The 23,968-nt window shown below is 45.9% G+C and overlaps 2 protein-coding genes, 1 long non-coding RNA gene and 1 other non-coding gene across 8 annotated transcripts; 2 read left to right on the forward strand and 2 right to left on the reverse strand.

Moving 5' to 3' along the window:
* The first annotated feature begins 8,241 nt into the window (after positions 1-8,241).
* On the forward strand, positions 8,242-8,314 carry Trnar-ucu. The gene has a single exon. It is a non-coding gene; the product is annotated as a tRNA-Arg (tRNA).
* Positions 8,315-11,501: 3,187 nt separating this feature from the next.
* On the reverse strand, positions 11,502-14,021 carry LOC6526516 (coiled-coil domain-containing protein 28B). 4 transcript variants are annotated; one of them, XM_015197830.2, is made up of 4 exons: positions 13,785-14,021; positions 13,477-13,723; positions 12,312-12,389; positions 11,502-12,247 (listed from the first exon to the last, which is right to left on the reverse strand). In XM_015197830.2, exons 1-4 carry the CDS (start codon positions 13,899-13,901, stop codon positions 12,024-12,026), a joined length of 666 nt encoding a protein of 221 aa, XP_015053316.1. In that variant the 5' UTR covers positions 13,902-14,021; the 3' UTR covers positions 11,502-12,023. The 4 variants fall into 4 exon arrangements, with proteins under 4 accessions (XP_015053316.1, XP_002087626.1, XP_015053314.1 ...); XM_002087590.4 differs by having other exon boundaries at positions 11,502-12,244; positions 12,312-12,686; XM_015197828.2 differs by having other exon boundaries at positions 12,312-12,686.
* LOC120320584 lies at positions 12,693-13,323 on the forward strand. The gene is made up of 2 exons (XR_005560114.1): positions 12,693-12,853; positions 12,914-13,323. It is a non-coding gene; the product is annotated as an uncharacterized LOC120320584 (long non-coding RNA).
* Positions 14,022-14,177: 156 nt separating the features above from the next.
* On the reverse strand, positions 14,178-14,717 carry LOC6526517 (cytochrome c oxidase subunit 7A1, mitochondrial). Of its 2 annotated transcripts, none has more exons than XM_015197826.3 (3): positions 14,622-14,717; positions 14,428-14,498; positions 14,178-14,370 (listed from the first exon to the last, which is right to left on the reverse strand). In XM_015197826.3, the coding sequence occupies exons 2-3, from the start codon at positions 14,470-14,472 to the stop codon at positions 14,227-14,229; spliced, it is 189 nt and encodes a 62-aa protein (XP_015053312.1). In that variant the 5' UTR covers positions 14,473-14,498; positions 14,622-14,717; the 3' UTR covers positions 14,178-14,226. The 2 variants fall into 2 exon arrangements, with proteins under 2 accessions (XP_015053312.1, XP_015053313.1); XM_015197827.3 differs by having other exon boundaries at positions 14,428-14,495; positions 14,622-14,689.
* Between the last annotated feature and the right edge of the window lie 9,251 nt (positions 14,718-23,968).

A 23,968-nucleotide genomic window follows, 5' to 3' on the forward strand; every position in this document is an offset into this window, starting at 1 on the left:
ATTTTTTAAAATTCCCAGATTCCTCACAATTGCCATAATAATCTCGATTACGTTATTATACTTTTGAGAAGTAGGAGTGTGTGCAAAGACTACAAACAAATCATTAGAGGCGCGTAAACATTTACAGATCCCATCCCATCCACTTCCTTGGCAACGCAGAGGTAATAATTTAAATAATTTAAAACCCACCAAGTTTACTACGAAACAACTCAATAGGAAACCGCTGTCTGTGGGCGGCGTCGAATTCGCGTGGGGCGCTCGATTTAGTTGTTAATCAATAGAAGATAAAGTTTAAACAAACGATTCACGCTGATACCAGAAGCATGGGCGCCGAAAGCCCAGGGGTTCTCACCTGATCGAACAGGCCATACCCATTACCCGAATGACACGGCATTGCCCACATAATCAAACATAGATTAGACAATACCTGGAACTGTTATCAGTGTGTGCGATAATGCTCATAATACATAAAATAATTATGTATACGACCCCCTGGCCGAAAATGGAACAAGCGCCACGCGCCTGGGAAGAAGCCCTCTATTGTAATGCAAAATGTTTGGAGGTGCTAGCTGATAGGTGTTTTTGAGCCCATAAATCTTGGATGGAAATCTTCACCAGAAACCAGTTGGCAATCTTTAATTATAAATTGCTGGAACATTTCCGCTCGGCTGCGACTGGAAATCTCCTCGGAGAAGGAGGAGGGGCCGGTGCTGGAGTTCCTCATCAGGTTGGTTAGTCGGTTGGTTGGTTGGTTGGTCGATGGGCCTGAAGATGCGCTCAGTTGCACTGCATCCGCTTCGGGGTCTCCAGTCGCCTCAGTTGGCTAACCAGTTTCTACCCGAGCGGCGTTAACGTTGACATTTCAAGTCAAATGCCCATAAACGGCGACCAGCCGGACGACCCCGCCCACGCCCTCCACGCCCCTGCTCGGTTCCGTGGGCCTGCACTGGAAGAAAATGCCTGAATCCCAACGATTAATAGCCATTCAAGCAAAATAATAACTTTTAACTGGGATTTTTTATTGCTTCAAATAGTTTATTGAGTAATTGCCTTGATATGTTAAAGGCAAATGAAACATTAGAGAACTTCAAGATTATAAATTTCTTTTTACTGCACTCCAATTTAGAAATACAATAGAGTTATTTCTTCAAGTGCTATCTTTTCCGTCGATAGCTGCGATGGCGATGGCGATGACGACGTTTCCAAGTGATCACTGGCCCAAATTAGTAGCTTCGGTCATGGTGCGTCGCCCAGCGGGAAATTCCAGGGTGAAAGGGTGGCAGGGGGCGGAGGAGGAGAATGGGGAAGGGGGAGAGGAAGGGGAAGAGGCAGTGGATGAGGATCGCACTGGGGTCAGAGTTCAAATAGTCGTCCAATTGAGCCAATCAGCATCTGTACGTCTGTATTTCGCCATTGCAATGCAACCAGTTTGCTTCTACAGCGCCACCTCCCACTTCCCACTTCCCCCTTTCCATTGCCTCCAGATCCAAGTGAATCCGACTTCTCGGGTGATCGCTATAGTCGCAGCTCTTAGTTCTTAGTTCTTAGTTCGATGCCTAAGTGCAGATAATTCATTAAAATAGAATGCCAATGTCCAGAGGCAGCCAAGTGGCATCCACTTGTGCTCTAGAATCAGACACCAAAACACAGATATGCCCGCACATATGTAAGCACACCACACACACCATACACCACACATGGGCACCTACATATAGCGTCGGAGGAACGGCAGACAGCCAGCGATTTGATATATGCCCTGCACTATATGGTATAGTCCCAGATCTATAAATAAGTCCGGTCGCAGCCCCGACGAAGTCGCAGCTCCCGATGCGGAAGTATTTCCAGACGCGCCTCGCTTCTTGTACTTCGCTTTTCGCCCCTTTAGTTGTTGCTGGTAATTTGCCAATTACTAAACTTACTAAACTGCAGGGGGTGCTGGTGGTGCAGAGGGGGGTGGGGATTGTGCGACAGGTGACCCAGGAACAAACGAATGCCTGTCCATGTCTGGAGCGGATGCATCAAGAGCAGATAGTATCCCATTTTCAGCTTAGAATCTGTAGCTAATGATTACCCTTTACTACATTCAGTTAGCAAAGAAAGTGAAAATAAACATTATATCACATCGATTTTCTATAGATTGTGCAATTAGTTTTCCTGGAAAATCCCGCATTATTTCCTCTGTGATTAAAGATCATTACTCAGATCCAGCACACACCTTTGCCAACCCCCGCAGAAGCCGATCTAAAGGGGATCGTCCCCGAAACCACCCACATAACATTCGGTAATTTTTCAGGATTAGGAAGACGCAATAGCGGCGTATCCTTTGCGTTACACTTTTCCCAAACTCAATTGAATTGTGTTCTACTCGGATTTCGGGCGAAAAGGATATTAGGCAGAGATCCTGTGCAGTGATCCTCGACCTGAATCCGAGTCCTGGCCTAATTGTTACACATTTCCATTGCATGCCATGCAACAATGGGTAATTGTAAGATTTTTGCCGCCATTGCACGCATTAAGGACTTTGCCGCTGGCAGTTGTGCGTCTGCAGGATATGAAATGTGCACCCAGCAGACGAGGAAAGAAGAGACCGTGGGAAACCTGCCCGAATCCCGAGTGGTGAATCTGGACTCCGAACTCCGAGGAAGTGCGAGTGCCGAGCGAACAAAGGCCCAAAGCGGAAAACTGATCGAATCGAAGAACCCTGGTACCGTGATACCTTGATACCAACTCCAAAACCAACCAACGCTCAAATATCGATCGCTTTGCTGGCCAGGATTATGGCAGCCCAGAATCGTTCCAATTTAGCGCCCAAACGGTGCGCAGCCAAGCAGAACGGCCCAGCTGATGGAGGGGCTCACTGCTCGCCTATCTTATACCCTATGTTTCCAGTTCTTTTGCAATCTGTCAAGTGGCTTGGTTACTCTGATTGTCGTTCAGGGGATATACCCCAACTGCGGCTGGGTATTGAATCCCAAGTGTGCACTTAAGGGATGAAAAAGTGATCGCAGATCGAAGCAATCCACAAGTGTTGGCAGGTTGAACCACTCCTTGTCGGTGTGTTGGTGCCACCATGCGATGGTGTGGGTTCATGTGGCAGAGTGTGCGTGTCGAGGGCACCTTACCACAAGAACGCAGTGCAAATGACGGTGAAAGGTTTCGGGTTTCATGTTTCCCGATGGCCGTCGAAGTACCCACTCTACATGGAGAAAAATTCCATGCACTTCTGTATGTTCCCATTATTTTATTTTGACTTTAATTAGAAATCTTAGTGAAGTATCTTAGCAATGGAAACTACCACATTAGATCTCAGTGCATTCTTGGATGAACCATCTGAGGTTCAGCTGGTTCCGTGGTCGGTGGTTGGAGTACAACCAACGCAGTGGAGGGAATTGAGCAAATGAGATTCGATATGAGCTCGGGATCCGATCCTGTGCGACAGGATAAGCCGAGACAGAGCTCCCCCATGCTCACTGTGTTTGGCTTCCCCCGGGCATCGCTGGAATGTGGAAATCTTTATCAATTAAATAATCGCCGCACACACACACACGCACTAACCGAGATGAGCAGATGATGTTATATGAAGAAGGGGCCTCATCATCATCAGCTGAGCCCTGCAGGCATCGCTGGAAAATTAGTGGAGTTATAGTCATGAATGCAAAGTTAGAAACACAATCAAAATTATGGAATATAAACAAGTCTAATGTATTGAAGCTAGTTTTACCAGGTACCAAGTTTCACAACGATCTATATATTTTATAAGAATTTATTATCAGCTTGGCAATAACTTACGTGAACTGGGATTGCAGTAATTTCTTTCTGTGCTGACCTATTTCGACGACCTCGTCTGTGCAGCCGGAGGAAGAACTAGGATGGAGATAGTGCGAGATGGTGCACGCACATTACATCTGAGTTGCAGCTTGGAAAATGCGCCCAACATCCGCTCCTCCGCTCCGTTCACTTCTCCTTCGATCTCTTCGAGCGCTTCTTGGAAATCGTTTAAAACCAGAACAACATCCATAGCTAGAGCTAGAGCCATGGCCATGGAAGATCGAACGTTCCGAGGCGTGGAAATGGCAGCAAATGAGAGGTACACACACTCGCACTCCAAATGAAAATGCTGTGTAATTAATTACGCAGACTGGCAGACTGAGGATCGCTGCGGGGTCTGAAAAGTGGAGGGGGACTTTGCAGGAACAAAGACCTGCTGCAGCAGGTTGGAAACACATCCAGCATCGAGTGGCCTGGGAACCTGGGAACCTTTTGGGAAAGTCGGCGGACGAACGGAAAGGAAGTTATCCTAGCACATGGCTTATCGCCTTTTGCGGCACAAAGGGAAATTACACATGAAAATCGATCGTAAAAAACATAAATTTCCCATTTTACGAGCGGAGGCAACAGTCGGAAAAGGCTTTGGCTCTAATTGAAAATCTATCCATAGTTTTATGTGTGTATCTTTTGAAGATCGGCTGTTGGTTCCACACGGTCTGAACCATCAAATAGTCACACTTTGGGCCAGATATGTGCCGATTGCTGGGAGGAAGCGTTTTTAATGGGTATTGGACTCGCAGTTCCTTGGTCATAAATATTCAAGTGTTTTTTGGTAGATTAAGAATCACTTACAAGGCAATTCATAAGCGTAAAGAGTATATTCCAAGTAATAGAGTTAAAATGGAACATGTAGAAGCAGGAAATGATTATGTTAAAAACCAGATGTTAGCATAGAAGTTTGGGAGATGATCTCAAGCCAAGTCTAATATACATTCAGCCACTTTTCCCAGCTCTTCCCAAACTACTGTGTCCCACAAAAAAAATGGAGCTAATCACTGAACCGTAAACGAAACACACATAAATTCCCAAGACGTCGAACAGGTTGATCGGTCCTCAAAGTCTGCTAAATGTTCACCCGATCCTCATATCGGTCACCTAATGGGAATCTCAGCGACTCCCGACAAAGTTTAATGAGGAAGCATGGAAAAAAGCACTCGGTAGGCAGTCAAACGGATCACTTACATGGGTATCCAATCCCCGACTGCTTCCCAACCTGATTGGCCACCCACATGATCCAGGTACGAAGCCCGGGGAGTTTCGCATTTTTGGTTATTAACTTGCAGGCAGAAAGAGCTGCACCGAGAGAAATGTTTATTAGTAGTAATCAAGATGTACATTAATTGTAAAATATCTTCATTTCTAGACAAGCATTATATATGTTATATATCTTCATTTCTAATAAGCTTATAGAGCATTATATATGTAATACGTCTTTATTTCTAATCAGCTTATGGCGCATGCAACTAGTTTTAAATATTACTTTTGTTTTGCACTTTTACCAGACATTTTCTCCAAGTGCAGACTGGCTCACAAATGCTAAACTGATTGAGGCATATTGCCGACACATCGCGATGTTGTCTCGATTATATAACTTCCTCGATCGAGCCCCAAGACTCAAAACCCCAAGCTCAAAAGTCTGGCAGGCGGCTGTGGCAAAAGTGTTGCAGACACGCTACCGTCGAAATCCGTTGTGGGGCTACCCCCCACACCCTCGCTTTCCCACCTGGAGACTCCGACTCCAACTCCAGCTCCAACTCCGAGTCCGACACCCACTGCCTTACATTCATAATCTATTTTGCCACCGCTCGCTGCACAGAAGACTGGGCTCCAAGGAGAAAGAGGGAGACAGCATCCGGAATCGGAATGCCAAAAATGAGACAAGCCTGCACTGAAAACAAAGCTGTTGGATTACGATAAATGGATTATAACTTAAAAGGGAGAAGTTCATTTGGTTTATGTAGTTATGTTCATTTGGTTTATGTAGTTATGTTCCTAAAGCAAATGCAGTAAAGTTTTTTTTTTTTAATTTTTGTATCTTCGCAGAAGTTAAAACAAACAAGCTTTAAAACTATTTATTAACTTAAGTTTGTGTGCAAGGGGCTCATTATTGTTTTTGCATAACCAGCGTGCTGAGTAAAGAGCATTATTAATGAAAGACGAGAGGAATTCAGGTTTGCAATGCGGTAATGCGCCGCCAAAGAAGAAAGAAGACGGCGCACAAGATGGTAATGGTAATGGTAATGGTAATGCTAACCTGTCCCGCGATCTGGCGAGGAGCTGGCGGAGGAGCTGTGCCACTCAGCCAGTGGGTCGTCTCAGTCGCAGTCTTGGGATGGGTATGTGGATGAGGATGGGGATGTGAATGTGGATGTCTTGCTGTCAGCTTGTGCGACTTCTGCACTGCGCGCATGCGCCATAAATGGCGAAAAGTCGCTGAAAAAAAAAGGGGCAGAGAGATGAAGATGCGGCTGCGGAGAAATGGAGGAGACTGCCGCTACTGGCCACTGGCTGCTGGCTGCTGGCTGCTGGCTGCTGGCTACTGTGCCACTGTTCCACATTCGGATTACGGAAACATCTCCACCGCCAACAGGTCGCCGACAGGTGGGGTCCGGTTCGCCTCGACTGGCTGCATGGCTGGCTGGGATCTCATCGACTTGGCGGTGATCGGTGCGCTTTTCTCACCATTTCTGCATGACCTGCAATCGCCATGGATGCACCAGGAAAAATCTATAAATCAAAGCACTCAACACAAACATGAGAATATAGATAGATGTACTAAAATATACGACAATATATAATCATTATCATATTATATAACCTTTTTTTTTTAGAAAGTAACATATTGTATATTATCAGCGGTTATTTAGTAACATATTTCACTGCCTCTTTTCTGCTCGTGTATCTGATCACCTGCGGCTTCTCCTGCTACTTCTCCCGCTGCTCCTCCTGCTGCTCCTCCTGCTGCTCCTCCTGCTGCTCCCCCTGCTGCTCCTCCTCCTCCTGACTCGCCTTTTGGCCCCTGCTTTGCGGTTCTCGACAACTTTCACCTTTCACGTAATCTGGCGAAGCCGAACAAATCTGTTTGGGCCAGGCTTTCGCAGCTCGTCGGAGCTCTCGGATCCGCTGGAGATTCATTTATTGTCGCTGCCATTTGCCAATTGACCATTTCCAGCTGGAGGAACTCAATTACAGTGCGCCGCTCCTCGCTCCTCGCTCCTCGTTCCATTCGCATTTGGATTCTCTGTTTATGGACCAGGCAGCGCATCATCTAGCGGTACATTGGCCATAGATTGCGGATCGCTGGATGTGGAGATCTGCGGATCTGGGGAAATGGGGATCCGGCGGCATCCGGGAGGGGGACCTGGCAATCATTGAGGTAAATTACACACCCCACATCCCCACATTTCTGCGGTACTCCGATTCTGGTGCTCGGTGCGAAGAAGGAGGAGCTGCAGTCTCGATTTGGGTAAGTGGAATCTGTGGGACATGGCAATTCCAGGCAGGATGTAGCTTCTTTCTAATTGCGTCTCAAGGAAGTCGGTCATTTGGACTGCAAGTTGGTGGGCAGCTGAGCAAATGGATATGGAATTTATTGCCACTAAGTAGTAGTATCAATCTGGATTAGAATCCAAATCCAAGGTAGTCAGTTCTTCATCACCCTAAACCCATTAATCGATATCCCCATGCTCTTATCAATTCAATAGCTAAGCAGCACATGAACTGCCATGACAAAGTTTCCTTGATTTACAAACTTTTCCCATATCTGTGCCCCAAACCATAAATCGCTCAACCGCCCGTTTGGCGGAAATGGAACTACTTCACCAGCCCAGAGCCCAGAGCCCAGATGCCAGATCCCAGATCCCAGATTCCGGACTAAGCTGCTCCTGATTCACTGCTCTCTAGGTGGGTGAGAAAAATTAACTTTGCATGGAATTTAATTTACGTCCCACGGGACGATGATTTCCTGCCACGTCTTGCCCCCCTTCCAAGGCAGCTCCACCAGCTCCATCAGCTCCGCCAGTTCCGTAGTCCGTATTCCGGAGATGCAGTGCCGAGCAGCCGAGACGGAGGATTCAGCTGCTGAGGCTGCTTCCGTCATTTCCTTGACGTAAAGGCTTCTTCTGCCTCCCCGCCCTCGCATTCCGTTTGCCATTTTCCGGATGGGGCATGGCTGGAAATGGAGAAATGGAGAAGTGGACGAGGAGGGAGCCACAGATGCCGGCGGCAGCGTCACACTTCCTGCAGGATGCGACATCGTAGTCAGATGTCCAATTCGCCCCGCACTCCCCGCCCTCACGCAACTGTGGGCAACACGGCGAAAAAGCGGGGATTCAAATGGATTTCTAATATGAAACTTTAGTGCAACTTGGTTAATTTCGTCCTTCAGGACATGCTTAGATATTAACTCCATGTGGCTGTGTAGCCTAATGGATAAGGCGTCGGATTTCTGATCCGAAGATTGCGGGTTCGAGTCCCGTCATGGTCGAGCATCTTCTTTACTTTTTGTGATTTAAGTGTATGTTGAATCCTTCAATTATATTTTAGCACTTAATATTTGCTTAAGCTGCAGTTGAGTCGCATTTTCCCCTGTGCTGTGTCCTGTTTCACTTGTGTGTACATTTCCATGGAGTCCTGGCGCTCGTCGTCCTCGTTTCGTTGTCGTCCTGGTCTCCTGTCGCTGCTGTTTACCCGCTTTAATCAACCCATCCAAATCCACATTCATGTCCATGTCCACGGAATGTTTTGTGCTCTGTGGGCGGGACGGGAGGGGCTGCTTCCTGCCCCCAGCGTCACTTCCTTGCAAATGCTGCAGCTTCCGTTTCCGGGATATAATGTTCATATTTTCGAGGACATTTTCAGGAAATAAAGTACGTCGCCCTCAGCCCGCCGCCCACTCCTCTTGCCGAAGGGAATGACGATAACAAACCCACTGCCCACCATTGCCATGCCATGCCATTCCATGCCGTTCCATGCCCTCACTAGTCACTTCCTCTTTGGGAGTCCTGGCTCCTGCCAGCAAACTTTTTGCCTTGCGCCGTGTGCGCATTTATGCCAGCCCAGAGCCTGTCACAGGGCCACCCACTGACCCACCTCCACCCACCTCAATCCTCCGCCCCCCGCTCTCCGTTCACTCTGCTCTTTTTGCTTCCGCTTTGCCAGCAGGATACAGGATGCAGGATGCAGGGTGGTGGTGGGTAGCAGAGTCTGTTTGAATTTTGTCGCACTTCCTGTAGGTGGAAAAGCTTCGTGCGTCTTCCGCTTTCCCAGAGCTCTGCTCATCAGCAACGTAATTTCCGCACAGCCAGAGCAGCTGCCTCCGTGCTCATGGGTGGGCAAGGATTAAGAGTCCAGACAGCCACTGGGGCAGGACGGACTTTAAGCAAGCTCCTCGTGCGAAGGAGGACACTTTAAAAAAAGGGGGAGAGTAAATACAAGTTATATTTCTGCTGTCTTTGGTGATTAATTTCGTTTTATTCAGAGAGTTAAGCATACAAGCTAAATTCAAAGTTGAAAACAAAGTCATACAAAGCTAAATTCAGAGTTGAAAACAAAGTCAAAGGTTGAGATGGGTGACTTTATATTGGGAGCAGTGCATTTTAGTGAGTGCACACTGTCTGCTGGAGTCAGAGTTCAGGTTAATGAAGTGCCCCGACGACAGCGACGGCATATCGGATCGGATTGCCAGGGCAACAAGTGCTCCTCCATCCCCATACCCATACTCATCACCATGTCCATGCCCATGCCCACCTCCTGGTGGAGGTATCAACGACTCTTTGTCCGCTTGGCAGTTCATCAAATTCTCATGTGACCAAGCCAAGTAAGTTCAATTCATTCGAAATTTGATATGCGCTTCACATATTTAATGACTTCTTTCGGTTGCCGTCTTTACATAACACTCGATTCGATGAACTGCCAACGATCCCAATCCGATTCGATGCGATGCGACACGAATCGGATCCCCTGTTGCACCCACCTTATAAAACCGGGCACTTGCATGTACTTGGAGAAATAATATTAAATAATATTTGAAATTATGTAAAGAGAGTCTTAGAAGTAATGCCTTGTTATTCTTTGTAATTCTGGAATTCAAAGTTGTCCAAGGTTGGTAACTAGAATTTTTCGCAGTGTAGGGTTGGGCCTTGCCTGGGTAAAAACATGCCGCGGATATTCCCCATTTCCATGTCCAATCCCTCAGCCGGGATGGGATGGGGTCCCCAACCCAATCCCCGCACGTGATGGAACGTGGATCCGTGGCTGATGACTGGAAGTGGCGGTGTCGGTGGCAGTGGCACTGGCAGTGGCAGTGGCACTTGTGGCAGCAATTTGGGATAGATGTTGCGTGTTGCTGCTTTGCTGCTTGGATGTTACTTACCACGCCCTTGGCCAGCGGAATGCATTTGTATGCAGCGTGGCGGATGCGACGGTCCGAGCGTTTATTTCTACATTTCTCGGTGCACTGGAGGAGTGGGGAATGGAGGTTGGGGAGTGGGGAGTGGGAGAACGAAGACCGGAGACGGAGGCCCAAGGAATGCGCCAAACCGCTAGCCAAACAGAGAAGCCCAAAAAAAAGAAGCGAGCGTTTCGGCCACAAGTTGGAAAACATAATAATACAAAGGGAAACGGTGGCGAGCTGACAACAAGTGGGAGTGCACTGCAAGAAAATCTCTAAAAATATAACATTTTCCAACATAAACCATTCACAACTTTTTCTAGCAGTTAAAGCCAGCCACTTTTGCTTTGATTAATATGCTACAGATGTAGACTAATATAATCAACTAATCCCCTTACAAAGGGGAAAGGTGGCGAGCTGACAACAAGTGGGAGTGCACTGCAAGAAAATCTCTAGAAATATAAAATTTTCCAACATAAACCATTCACAACTTCTTCTAGCAGTAAACTTACAGCCAGCCACTTTTGCTTTGCTTAATATGCTACAGATGTAGACTAATATGCTACATTTTCTCGCAGTGCACAGTTCTTGTTATTTGAAACCCGGATTTACACCGACATTAAAAAGAAAGAATGAACAGCAAATTACTTTTACCGATCAAGCAAGCAGCCCGGCAGAAAAGGCACAACAAAACCCCAAACCCCAAATCAAAATGAGAAGAGCCGCAGCGACTGTAAGCCACAACATTAAAGTCGGATTACAGCAACAACAGCCTGGAATGGCCAAGATAACCCGCCTGCGACTGCGCCATCGCCATCGCCATCGTCATGACGGCCCAGGGAACGGAGAACACCGCCTGAATACGAATGCATAAATTAAGACAGCCACAAGAAGCGGCGGCGGAATAAAATTTTCTATGTACGAATGCACTTGTCCAAAGGTTCACTTCTTACTTCGCGCTCCTCGCAATTGATGTGCCCATCCCGAACTGGAAATTGTGCATGCAGAGCGGAGTCCGCGGTGGGCGGCTCAGGGAGCGGAATGGGAACGATGCGGTTGTGGGGAATTCCGTTTCCTTAGAACCCCAAGCTGGTAGAAATTCTGGCACTCCAAGCGCCACGACGCAGCAGTGATGCGAATACTAAGGACGTTGTCAAATTGCTCATCGAATAAATCAATTAATGGCCATTCGAATGTGTAAGACAAATAACAATCAAATGCAAGTGAAGTCACTTGAAAACTACCATCCTACTTTGTAACATAATGGTTATATAGGCGTACATACATATATAAAAATGATAACTTTAATAGGTCCGAGTTTCGTACATGTGTATGATTAGGTGTTTATACATATTGCAAATAACTATAACAAACAATAAGCGGAACAGATTCCCATCATTATCGAAGCCTGATAACCTGCAGCACGCATCAATCAAATCGAATCGAATCGTAATGAAATAATTCGTTTTAGCACCAACCCTTGGCACCCTTGCTCTATTATAATAATTTAACGCTATGGCTATGGCTACGCGAAGACAATCTAAATTAGTTTCACAATCACTGCGAGTTCGCTAAACTATTTAGCATAAGAAGCCCAACGAATCCTCCCACTTAAGCGTACAACTTAAAATATTTACACAGAATCCCAGCTGTCCGCCCCCCTGTCAAAAAGTCGCTAGTCTTGTGTAAAACTCCTGAATCCCAAACCATCCATCCACTTCCTCCACTTTGGCATTCCTCGTTGCTTTCGGTGTGCTCAGAGCCAGAGCAGGCGTTGATCCCAGGCCTGCGGCTGGGCCAAATCTCAGAGACCCGTGTGGCTCGTCTGCAGCTGCTCGATGGAAATGGACAGCTGTTCCAGGCGCTGCATCAGCTGCAGCATATTCTCCTGCGCCTTGTTGGTGTTGAACTCGTTGCCGTGCTCCAGTGAATCCTCCTCGGCGGCAGCCAGTTCGAAATGCAGTTTGGCCAGGCTCTCCTGCTGCTCGCGGATCTTGGTCATCTGATCCATTGTGCAGCCGGAACCTGCTGGGTAAAGGTAAAAGGATTAGCAAAATCAATGTGCCAGATTTATACAGACAACTGCACTCACCGAATGCCCTCAGCTTGCCCGAGTGGAAGTCATCCAGCAGTCCGAGGAGGGCTCTTTCCATGTGCTTCACATCGGGAACTTCGGAGACAAAGGAATGATGTTTAATTGGACGATCGTCGAACTTATCGCTGTGGACACTGGCGTTTGGCATCGATGCTGTGGGATTTTGGCGACGCTGCGTTCGCGGTGTGTTCTGATTGCTATTGTTGTGCTGATTGTTATTGTTGCGTTTCGTGCTATCGTTGTTGTTGTTGTTCTTGGGGGTGTTGTGGTTGCTTGTGGCTGTGGGATCAGGTGCTAGCCACTCGCTGCTCACCAAAGTGATGGCATTCAAGCTGTTGGCACTGCTGTGGGTGGGTTCCAACTCATCGCGATCTGCTCTCGACATGAGTTGGCCAACAAATCAAGTGTGCGGGATATGAAAGTACAAATAATAAAATACAAGAAACGAAGAAATCATAAGTAAGAACTGAAAAGTGTGCACAATTGTAAAATAAAAACTAATTTAAGTTAGTAAGGATAGGCTACTACTTTTGTTACAAGTAAGCGAGTATTAATATAACAAATAAATGCCAAAAATGATGACTCAAAACGTATTATAGGTGACGGTGACTAAACCTCAACTGGAGGAAAGTCCTGCCGCAGGCCGTTCTCTTTGTGCTTTTCGCACAGGCTTCGAAGCCTTGTAATTTCAATAATGGAAATTATAAGCACCTATCAAAGCGTCTGTGTGCGGGTGAATTGGGTGGGGAACTTGTGTACATGGGCTGTGAATAATGAAATGAATGAAATGTGATGTATTCCGGCCATATGGCCACCGAAAAAGTGCGTCATCGCGGGCGAAGGTCAACGATGGCCGTGATAGCCGGCAGTTAACCGGATACTTTATCATTAATGGCGGAATATGTTTGTGAATATCTACATGGCAGATGAATGAGTTGTTATAATGTAACCAAAATACTGTGTTAAATTAAGTTGAAGTATAGAAAAGGGTAGCAATAATGTAAGGATATAAGATTGCGCTTGTTTGGCACAATATTCGTAGGGAATCTCTACTGTAGGCGAAACCGAACACCGAAGCCTTCCCAGCTGACACCAAAAACCGCGATCCACAGCGACTGAAAGGCAGAGGCGATGGGTTAGTGGGCTTTGTGGCTGCACCCACCTTTGAGCAGTTTGCGCGGCCGGGTCTTGAACTCGAATCTTTCGTCTCCGGCGCCGCCGCCTCCGCTACTGCCACCGTGCGCCTGAGGGCGTGGCCGGCGCTCATTCACGTAGGTCACCTTCGTGGCCGCTTGACCCTGGCCCTGGCCCTTGTCCTTCTCCTTCTCGGATATCGTCCTCTCGATGGAGCAGGAGGCGGAGTTTCTGCTGCGCGTCGTCTCGCCGCTGGATATTCCTTTGATTTTGATCTACAAGAAAGCAAGGATGAAGTGTGTGTGGCTTGCGCACCAGAATCCCAGGGTAACTTACATTCGGTACGGCGGGCGAGGCGGGTGTGGCCGATTTCGGTGCGCTTTGTGCTTCCTCCTCCGTTTCCACGTCGTTCACCAGCTTCTGGCGTTCCACCACCTCATCGTTGGGCTCCATTTGGCTGCTTTTTCGTGCTAGATTTCGCTGAAATCGCTCAAGAAAACCGAATTTTCTTTGTTTTTATTTAGAAACTAGCCTATCGAGACCTATCGCACTTCGATAGTTCGATATTTTTATTTTTTCCCCGCAAGAGTGTGACCATAGCCGATAAATGCCGAAAAAGCCTAACTCACAATTTCGTGAGCCAAAACAGTGCTGCTCTATTATTTTTATAGGAATATTATTGTGCGGTCTTTTTGAATTTCGAAATAAAAACAATTGAAACAACTTTACTTAATTACAATAGTTTCTCTTTAATCGAGGAAGTTTTCGGGCACATAGTTTAGGCCTTCTTCTTGGTGAATCCCATTGTGTAGACCAAATGGACAAAGCTAACGATGCCAAGGCCACACAGTCCAGCAGTAACGCCGAATAAAATCTTATCCGCTGGTCCGCCCTTCAGAAAAACGGGCAGCTCGTTGACGGCCTGAAAAGTTATGAGTCTTAAAACATATTCGAAGAGCCAGTCTCTAAAAAAACTCACCTGGAAAACCTTCATTTTGTTGGAAAGTCCATCGGGTAGAGCCATTTTCGCCTATGTCTGTTATGTAACTGCTGAATAAAATAAAATACGAGTATTTAAACAAGGGTCTTTCAGTGCATATGTTGTCTTGCTTAAAGTAGTTTTAAATTCTCCTTATATGTCCAAGATAATATTTAACTTTAGAAAACACTCACCTCCTAACGAATGTGCGACAATTAGTGATTTGCAATTGACTTGCTGCACTTTCTTGTAACAGATAAAAATAGAATAAATCACAGATGATTTCAAGCAAAAGGGAAATGCAATTAAAGAGTTGTCAAGTTGTGGAGATCAATATACATATATAGAAATAAATAGATAAATAAATAAACTATTAATATTGTATTTATATGCATACCGAAAGCGAATTTCATTTTAATTACATTGTAAGCCTATATACATTACACATTTCTCTTCCACTGCTAGCATGAATTTTAAATTTCGCGCCACGCAGCGCACGTTACAAATTCAAACTTGCGGCAATTAACTAAAATATTGCATAGAATAACTTTAAACAACTAATTTTACGTTTAAAAATGAGATCTAAATGCGAACACTAGATTGCACTCACAGCAAGTTGATTTAATTTAAAATACCCTTTTTGATGTACAATTTTAAATCGCAACTGCCGGATTTTAGAGTTGCGTCGTGATTCGCCGTTCGGGAAAAAAATTGTGTGTTCCGCGCTATTTTGGCTTTTTGTGAATTTTTGAACAGGGGCGCAGGCGAAACAGCTAGCGATTTGGCGTCTTTTCTGCACTGCTCGTTTCGACGCCAGTGCAACACTGCGGGCGAGTGGGACGGCACCAGCGCCAATTGTGGCGCATCAAAAGCACAGCCGCCGTCCCGCTTGCACCCGCTGCGAAAAGCGCCTGCGGCGAAAAGCACTCCGAAGGCACTTGGGCTCAGCGCGCAGCTAACGGTTCCTGTGCGCCTGGTGGGGATTACAATAATTCTACACCGAATGAGTTGTGCAATTTCTTCGAAAAAACTGCTTCCGTTTCGCCATGTGTGCGATTTGCACGCGCGAAAAATCGCTGGGGGTCTGAACTTTTCTTTTGGGAGCGCATTTTGGGGGCTTTCGGAGTGGATTTACTTTTTTTTTTAACTAGATTTAAAATATGCTATCGGCAGAATTTAAACGCAAGTATTTCGTACTTTCCTCACTTTTCAAATGATTTAAAAACTTTTTTTTTAATCAAGTCAAATTAGTGGCGGTTATGTATATATGTTTAAGCAAAAAAAAAGTATTATTCTGGTTGACTCGAGTGTAGTTTGAACTTTTCGGAATAATTATGAGAAACTCCGCGCTGGAATAAGCAGCTTCTTCAATCAAAATTACAACACTTTGAATTTGGTACTTAAATTAATAAAGATATTAAGATAAGGCTGAGACTTGGAGGTAAGCAATTAAGTAATTATCAAGATAAGGCTGAGACTTGGAGGTAAGCAATTAAGTAATTATCAAAGTCGCTTTGCTTTTCAAAGGTATGTAGGTAATGTGATTAATTGAAGAGCAATTAATCAAATACAATTTAAACTCGAAATCTTGCAATTGAGTTAATTGAGAGATTCGAAAGTTCTTTGTCGTCTTTTGGCGGGTGCCCTGTGTTTTTTTAATTTGCTTACACAATCGGTGCAGCACAGCGGGCAATAAATGAATTCTTTAGTATAATGTGCCGTCTGAAAAGCTGTTTAAGCTCTCTCGGCCGAAAAAAAAGTGTATAAAACGCTTACGCTCGGATCGGTTGGCTCCCCCCGCCCCGCTGGGCGCCCACAAGCAACGTCGACCTGTTTCAAAACGAAACAAATACATATCATATCGCCCTGCTAAAGCCATCGCCGATTTTCAGCGCCCAGCAAAAGAACTTTCAAAACTGTAGCTTCCATGCTAAATTAACTTGCCAAAGTTGCGAGGCGGCCGCTTTTCGGTATTCAGAAACGAAACTTGAAAAAAGTTAAATCTGCCAAGTTCACCTCCGAGTGCTTTCATTAAAATAGCCAGCCGATGGATGATGATATGGGGGCGGGCAAGACTTTGGAAACACTCTCGGGTTCTCCTCGGGCTAGTTGGCCCAACTTCTAGGGTCCGCCACTAGCCCTGTCTCCCTTTGACTCCTCGTTGTGGGGCTCTCTTTCTAGCCAGTTGAAGTTCCAAACTCGTTCTGTTCTGCAAGCTGCAGCGCTCGAAAAGGGGAGCATCTGTCTTCATTTGTCCCTCGAGTGAGTGCTCCAAAGTTCTAGGGCGCTCGACAAGCACAACAAGTGGGAAACTTTAGCGGAAAGCCTTGCTTTTCAAAGTTACAAAAGGGGTCTTAAATATATCAAGTTTTGAAAAATAACTAGATTATGCTAAAACAGAAAAAGATCGGTTGAATGAAAGGGTAGATATAGTCAATTATTCAAGGAATTTGGAGCAATTTAAATTCGACGCCTAAGATAGTCACATATTTTCAAGCTCCAAAAATAGCAGTAGATTACAGTGAACAATGGCTATGTATTTATGTGCATATGTGCATACGGGATGCTCTCGATTTTCACGTGCACAATCTGCCTCATAAAAATCTAATTCGATAATCAGATGAATGATTAATTAATCGACGTAAGCAATTAGTAAGTACAGTGAACAGTGCGTATGCTTATTCTAACAAGATCCTTGATTAGCAGTAAATTTTAATATGGCTCTCCTGCTTTAATGCATTTATTACCCCTTCAGATAAAGATAAGTAGGGGGGTTTGCGTCCTAACTTAGCATTTGATCTTGCTTCTTACAGTGTGGGTGATATCTTCACTAACCCTGCGATCAATGTATCTGTGTGAGTGTGGGTGTTACTCAAAGTTATTCAGCACTACCTTGTTTCTTGCTCCTTTTTAATTCGCATTAATGAAAAAACGGAGCTATGCTACTAAAATATGTTTACTTATGTATACCTATACCAACATTTGCTGCTTAAAAGAAGTATCATTTCTCTCGGACTACAGAAAGCCCTTTAAATGAATTTCTATGCTTGTTGGTTCCAATCTACACAAGCAAAAAAGTATTACAGTTCTTTAAAAATTAGTTTATATATCGCTTTTACCACCCACCAAAATAGTGGAAGGGTCAAATGTCAAGCAACTCCTTAGGAAGCTATTTCGTTTATAGTGTTGAAAAGATATATACATACATATGACATGTGCCTCTTTTAACTATTTGGATTTTTTAATGATTTAGATTAAAGTTTATTAAACAAAAGCACCTCACACACACTTGCAGAAAGCGCTGTTAATGCTTTTTTCGTGCTTTGCGGATTGAAAGTTTTATCAGAAAGCCAAAATGTTGCGAGAGGGGGCTGCGGGGGCATCTCCCCATTTCATCCAGCATAAGCAACAAGCACATGCAATTCCCCTTCCTCAAGAATATCAAGCATTTTTTGGCAGGGGTTGTCAGATATGCGAATGCACACGTACTTTGGAGCAAAATAAAGGAGAATTGATTAAAAAGAATGGCAAGCAATTCTTCTTCCTATTACTCCAAGCTCTAAAAATAAGCTATGGATTTGCAGAGCCCTTAGGAAGATGGCTGAAAATTGTACCTAAGCTTTTGTGCAAGTGCGCTTTAAGCTTAAGTGCAAACTAATAAATATTATTCTTAGGGAAACAAAGCTTTAAATTTGGTACTTAAACAGGTGCAAGGGGAACTAATCACGATAGCCCCTTAATACATGGTGCTGCCCCCAAAAGAATCTCCACGACTGCATCTGCCGCCTTTTTCGCACTCTTTCTCGCGTCCAGTGGCCCGCGACTTCGCTGCGTGCCAGTTGAGACGACGATATGGCGTGTGCGATTGCGATGGGGACAGAACATTGGCGCTACTCCTTTTCGTGGGGCAAAACAAAATGGATTGCTCTTTAACTAAAACAGTTAACAGGCGCGCAGCGCATGCAGCAGAGGGAGCGCGAGCACTGAGCAAACATTGCGGCATATATTCGTCCCTTTCGTGCCCGCACGACAGCCGCGAGCAGCTAACTCGAAATCCTGCTGGCCCGTCACAAAATTCACAAAACCGCTACGAATATACGGCATTCACACTATTCACTCACTCGTACTCGTAGTCGTACTCGTATCCTCCGCCCCCCACTTTTTCGGGGCGTGGCAGGTGCGAGTGAGTTTGCCGAGTGGATTGAATGGCATTCAGTGCGATAATGGTGGATACGTCGAGGTTCGCGCTCCTCTGGCGGCGATTTTTGTGTTGTAAAAAATGTTTGAACTGTTTTAAGTTTAAGTTTTAACGGTAACAGTAGAGCAGCAAGTGCAGCAGGTCGATCTCTGAGCCACAAGAGAGAGCGAGACAACCGGCGGGCAGTCGGCGAGAGAACGAGAGCGAGCTACTGCGACGAGGTCGTCACCTTGGCATTGAAATATCTACCCACACAAAGAAACGAGCGAGCACATGTGTGAGTTGTGTGTTGGAACGGGGGAGAGGGATACAGTTCGTTTACCTTTGCGCTCGCTCTGGCGTGGTGAATTGGGTTGTCATGTTGCTTGTGCGTGCGATAGAGAGGCAGACAGAAATGCTAATTACCTGGCGGGAGCACACGATTGGGCAATCAGTGATGCCGCTCAGTCAACGGGAAAATAGCTATCGTAACAGCTTACACATATTTTTAGCTTTTTATTAATTTTAATTTGGATATCATTGGATTTTTAATATATTTGGATTTGCTTATAGTTGTGACATCAGCGTTATTCATTATAGACTATCTTTAGAATTTAAAATTACATTAAGTACTTATTTTATAACCAAATTTGTCACCACTGATGGGAAGTGAACAAATTGCTGTTGTTTATAGTTTTGGTCTGCATGTTGCTTATCTTGTTGTTGCTTCTTCGGCGTTTTAGTCGTGATCGCGATCACGAGTTCTTCTTGTTCTTCTTCTGCCTGCGGCTGTCAAATGTGTTTCAAAGTCAATGTCGTGCGAGTGCGAGCGAGACGAGCAGCCCGACCCACCGCCCTCTTACCACTTCTCCCTCGCACACCACCCACCTTGTTTTTGCTTGCTGTAGCAGATTAAGCAGTGGTGTGCGTGTGTGTGCTCCAAGTTGTTGTTGCTTCTCCTGTTTATTGCTGTGTTTGTTTTATCGTTCTAAGTAGTGGTTGTGGTTGTTGTGGTTGTTGTTGCCGTTCTGGCTGGCGCTCCCGTCATCATTTAGAACCTTTTCCGTGTGCGCATGAACAAAAACAAAAAAGAGGCGGCATAAAAAACGTAACACACCACAAACACACACAACAAACCAAATACGGGTGTGTGTACGAGCGAGCAGTATCATCATCATCAAGTGTCGTCGCTGGCAGAATCGGAATCGGAACCAAAAACCCCTCGCAAAAAAAGGGAGCTTGCTGTTCGCCTATTCGAAAATTTCACTAAAAATTGTTTGCACTCTCTCGCCGGGCACGAAATGAAAGTATCCTTTTGGCGACGCCCCCCAGCAAACGGTGCGGAATACCCAGATACCCAGACACCCAGAGCTCCTCCAAATGGGGCTTCCAGTTGGGGGGGTGGCTTTTTTGGAGACCAATTGTCTTGCTGCCGCACCTGTTGGCCAGGTGGATTGTGTCAACTTTGGCTGTGAGCTGGAGAATATTGATTTGGGTTGTGGGTGTTTGACTCCAGGGGAAAATAATCACAAATTGGGGCTTGTTTGGAAATGTTGGGGCCGTAGCACTATGATTGCAAGGTAGAACACTTTCTGCTGCGTCCGATCCTTTATCCTTTGGATTCTGAATAGCTAACATGTAATAAAATCTTGTACATAGTTGATAGATTTTTATAATCTATACGTTAATTTTCATAATAACATATATTCGTTGCACCTATGTATAGTACTTATATAGTACTCATATATTCCCATTTTAAAACCCCCCAATTTTTGGAGCTTTAGGATTTCCCAAAACTTGAGCACACGTAGTCGATGACCCGGCGTTCCCCTTACGAAACCCTCGACGATACGGTGCTGTAGCGTGACGTAACACGCGGGCGAAACAACGGAAGGAGCGAGTGAGAGGGCAGATGGTGGCGGAAAGAGACGGCAGCTCATTTTACTGATACGGCGAAACAAACACGAGTACACAATTGAAATGCCTGGCAATCGCAATCGGATTTCCCCGCACACGCCCCACAAAAGTGCGCAAACCACCGCCCCACCTGCCACCAGCCACCTGCAACCTGTGTGGCGATTTCTGATCGCCTGCTACGATAGTCAAGACTTCCCCATGTCGGCGTGTGTGCGCCGCGACTAAAACTGTGGAGGCCCCCTGATTGGAGAACGGGACCTTGAGAAGGTCTCGATGCGTGGAGCCCCTTAAAAGCATAGTACCGCCGTCTCTATCTAACAGCACCCAGCAGTTCTTCGGCGAGCGAGAGTTGTGGCATCTTCTCCAACTCTTGAGGTGGACCGTGTGCTCCCCACTTGGGCGGGCGCCTCTGGTCCGCTCTGCTATGGTTTCTGTTAGCCCGCCCTGCTAGTAGCCATCTTTTTCGATTTTTTGCCCCAACAAGGCGAAAGCGAAAGCGCAGAAATCGGGAAACAGCGAATGTCCCGGATTGTTGTGGAAATGCACTGAGAAAAGCCAATGTTTTTACTATCTACCACATTGCAAAAAGTCCTTATCTATTACTATTTAATTCTTCAGTTGATTTGTACTACGTTTGGGGATATCCTTACTGCAAAAACACTTTCGCGAATCTCAGGAAAAGCATGCGGATTTTCTCCCAGTGAGCGATCGATGTGGCACTGAAAGTGGGTCTGGACCGCTCGCTGTATCTGCCATTCTGGCCATGGTCTGGATGAGGATGGTGGCCTGTTGCCTCCGCAGCGGTTTTGAATGCACGTCGCGAACTGCGGCGGCTCTGCACCGCCGTTGCTGGAGTGCTGGGGCACTTCTGTTTTCCTGGTGTAATTAGGCAAACGAGATATAATAATAATAAATTATAATTTTAGAAGGCGTGCCACGGCCTCGAAAAGCGGCTAGGAAACCCAAGTGGCCGGGCATTTTGGGCCGCTTCAGTGGGAAGCACGACGTTTGTGTGTTTAAAATATAAACGAACAGGCTCCAAGAAACTGCGCTATAAAATTTTTGAAATTATAACGCGAAAATGGAAAATGCGGGGTGTTCAGCAGGAGGAGTGGGCCTTGTTATGTTAATTCTTACAGCCACACGGCCACCCAATCGATGTTAGCAGTGGTTCGCTGCTTCAGCCAGAAGAAACCAATCCCAATCTCGCCACTGGAGCCGCCACAAACCTGAAACCCAATCCCCGGCTCCACACGAGACCCCTCGAGCTCGGTTCCAGTTTCCCAGTTGCCCGTTGCCAGTTGCCAGTTTCCAAGTTTCCCAGTTGCTAGCTGCGCCAGTTGCCAGTTCCCCAGCTGGGCGGGCAACCACCAAGTTGTCGGCCAGACTTTTGCTATTTCTATGACAACTTGGTAGCTCTTGGGTAACTTCTAATGATTTTCTATGCCCGCCGCTGTTGAGCAGCACATGTCCCCGGAAAGCGGGGAGGCTCCACGTAGCTGCACCGAGGGATCCACACGCGGTTCCATGTGCACTCGATGTGGTTTCGAAATGTACGTTTTCGGTGGAGTTTGCGTCATGCGATGTTAATGGAACAGGCGATCAGAGCTCGCCAAGCGGATGACGTAACACGTAACGGCAAAAAACGTCGCAACGCTGCGAGCGAGACAGCGATAGGCCCCAGAAGGTCGTACTCTACCGCGTCTAGACTGTCGCTGTGTAAGTGGGGCCAATGTACTCGCGGTCAGTGCATTGCACCCTCTCATTCCAATTCCAATCTTTCCGCTCGCGTACTTCGCTCTTCGCTCGTTCTTCTGCGCTCAGAAGAAAGAGCGCCAAAAGGTGGGGAAGATTTGGATTTGGATGTGGAGTACAGGAACGGGCAGTAGCTGTAGGATATTTCACTCTACTTATAAGGTAGTATACGTGATATTTATAGCATGTTCCTTCGCAGCGTTTATTTGATAAAATTCTAATATTGCTACTTATGTATAATGTGGGGTATTGCTTCACTTGTGCTCAGTGTATTCGTTCTCGGTTTTGTTGGGAATTATGTTTTATTGCTGAAACTTCACTTCACTGTTGCCAAGTCAGCTCAATGCTTCAGTTACTCCTCCTCCCCTCCTCACGATTGTGCCCCTTTGGCAGTTGCACTGCGGCTGCAATTACGCCAACGTCATCGTGTTCGTACGGCGTGCAATTTCTTCTATGTGCACGTAGCTGCACTTATCTGTACGGAAAGAAAAACTGTAGTGCTCATGAAATTGCGTTTAAAACATATTAGCATTATATTAGCATTGAAGTTTTTATTCAATTGTGTCATATTTACAAGTCAAACTTTGTACCAGAGACTGTGCGACAGCAGGTAGTCTACTCCCGGTCTAATATTTATCTATTCACAAAATAAATTAGAAATGTAAATATGCACTTGCACCGAAAGAAAACGCTGGTGCTATTTTACTTTACTAGATTCTCTAGTGTTAGAATTGTAACGTTAATATAATATGAAATAAAGTATTTCAAGTAGAATTTCTTTTCTCCCATATCAAATCCTATATGCCCAACTCTGATTCGCAAGTGCTGTTAATTTAATGCAATTGATCCCAGAGACACATTAGTTTTTCTTCGTGTAGAGCGGCTCTCTGTGTTTGTGGTCTATGGGCGTGAGAGCACGAGAGTGCAAGAATCGTGAGGATGGGGCGGTGGCGATGGGGGGCAGGGGGTGGTGCCTAGGGCTCCTATTGCCGCCCCCTTTGGCTGTTGTTGCTGGCTGTGGCTGCGGATGGAAAACTGTGTGCCCCTGCGCTCGCCCATTTGAAAAGTGCATCGAGTGCAACGAGTGCAGCGAGTGCATCTCCCGACGTTCAGCCATCTGCCAGCCGAAGAGCAACTGAAATAAATGGAAAAAAAAACACAAGAAAAACGAAGCCTAGTTCGACGAGCCTAGATCCGAGTGCTTGGGAAAACTCTTTCGTGTTTGCTGTTTGCTTTTCTGTTAGACGATCCCTTCCCTCCCCCCCTCGAATGCAGCGCCCGACTTGCAGTTGCAACTGGGCAACCCACCTGTGTGTGTGCAACTCCAACTGGTTGCCTCTACTCGGGCGCCTAGGAAAAATCCTGTGCATAGTTTTTCCCCAAAACGGAAAACTCCACCGCACATAGAAGTCGACACTCCGCCCCGCAATAGAATAGCCCCTCGCTCCGAAACTCGGGATTAAATTCATATTTCGCTGACGCTGCACCAATGAAAAATGGTTGAGAGAAAAAGTTGGAAAAAAAACGTTGTATGATTTTTCTTCGTCAATATTTTGTAACAGAGGCGCAGCACCGATGCAGAAGCGGCTCCTCTGCTCGAAATGAAATGCTTGTGTAACGAAATAAAAATGCACAGGCCAAGTGCGAGGGAGAGAGGTATAGAGGGAGGCTCCCCATCGCCATCTCCCTCTC

The sequence above is a fragment of the Drosophila yakuba genome, chromosome 2L (genome assembly GCF_016746365.2).
Source record: "Drosophila yakuba strain Tai18E2 chromosome 2L, Prin_Dyak_Tai18E2_2.1, whole genome shotgun sequence".
Classification (NCBI taxonomy): domain Eukaryota; kingdom Metazoa; phylum Arthropoda; class Insecta; order Diptera; family Drosophilidae; genus Drosophila; species Drosophila yakuba.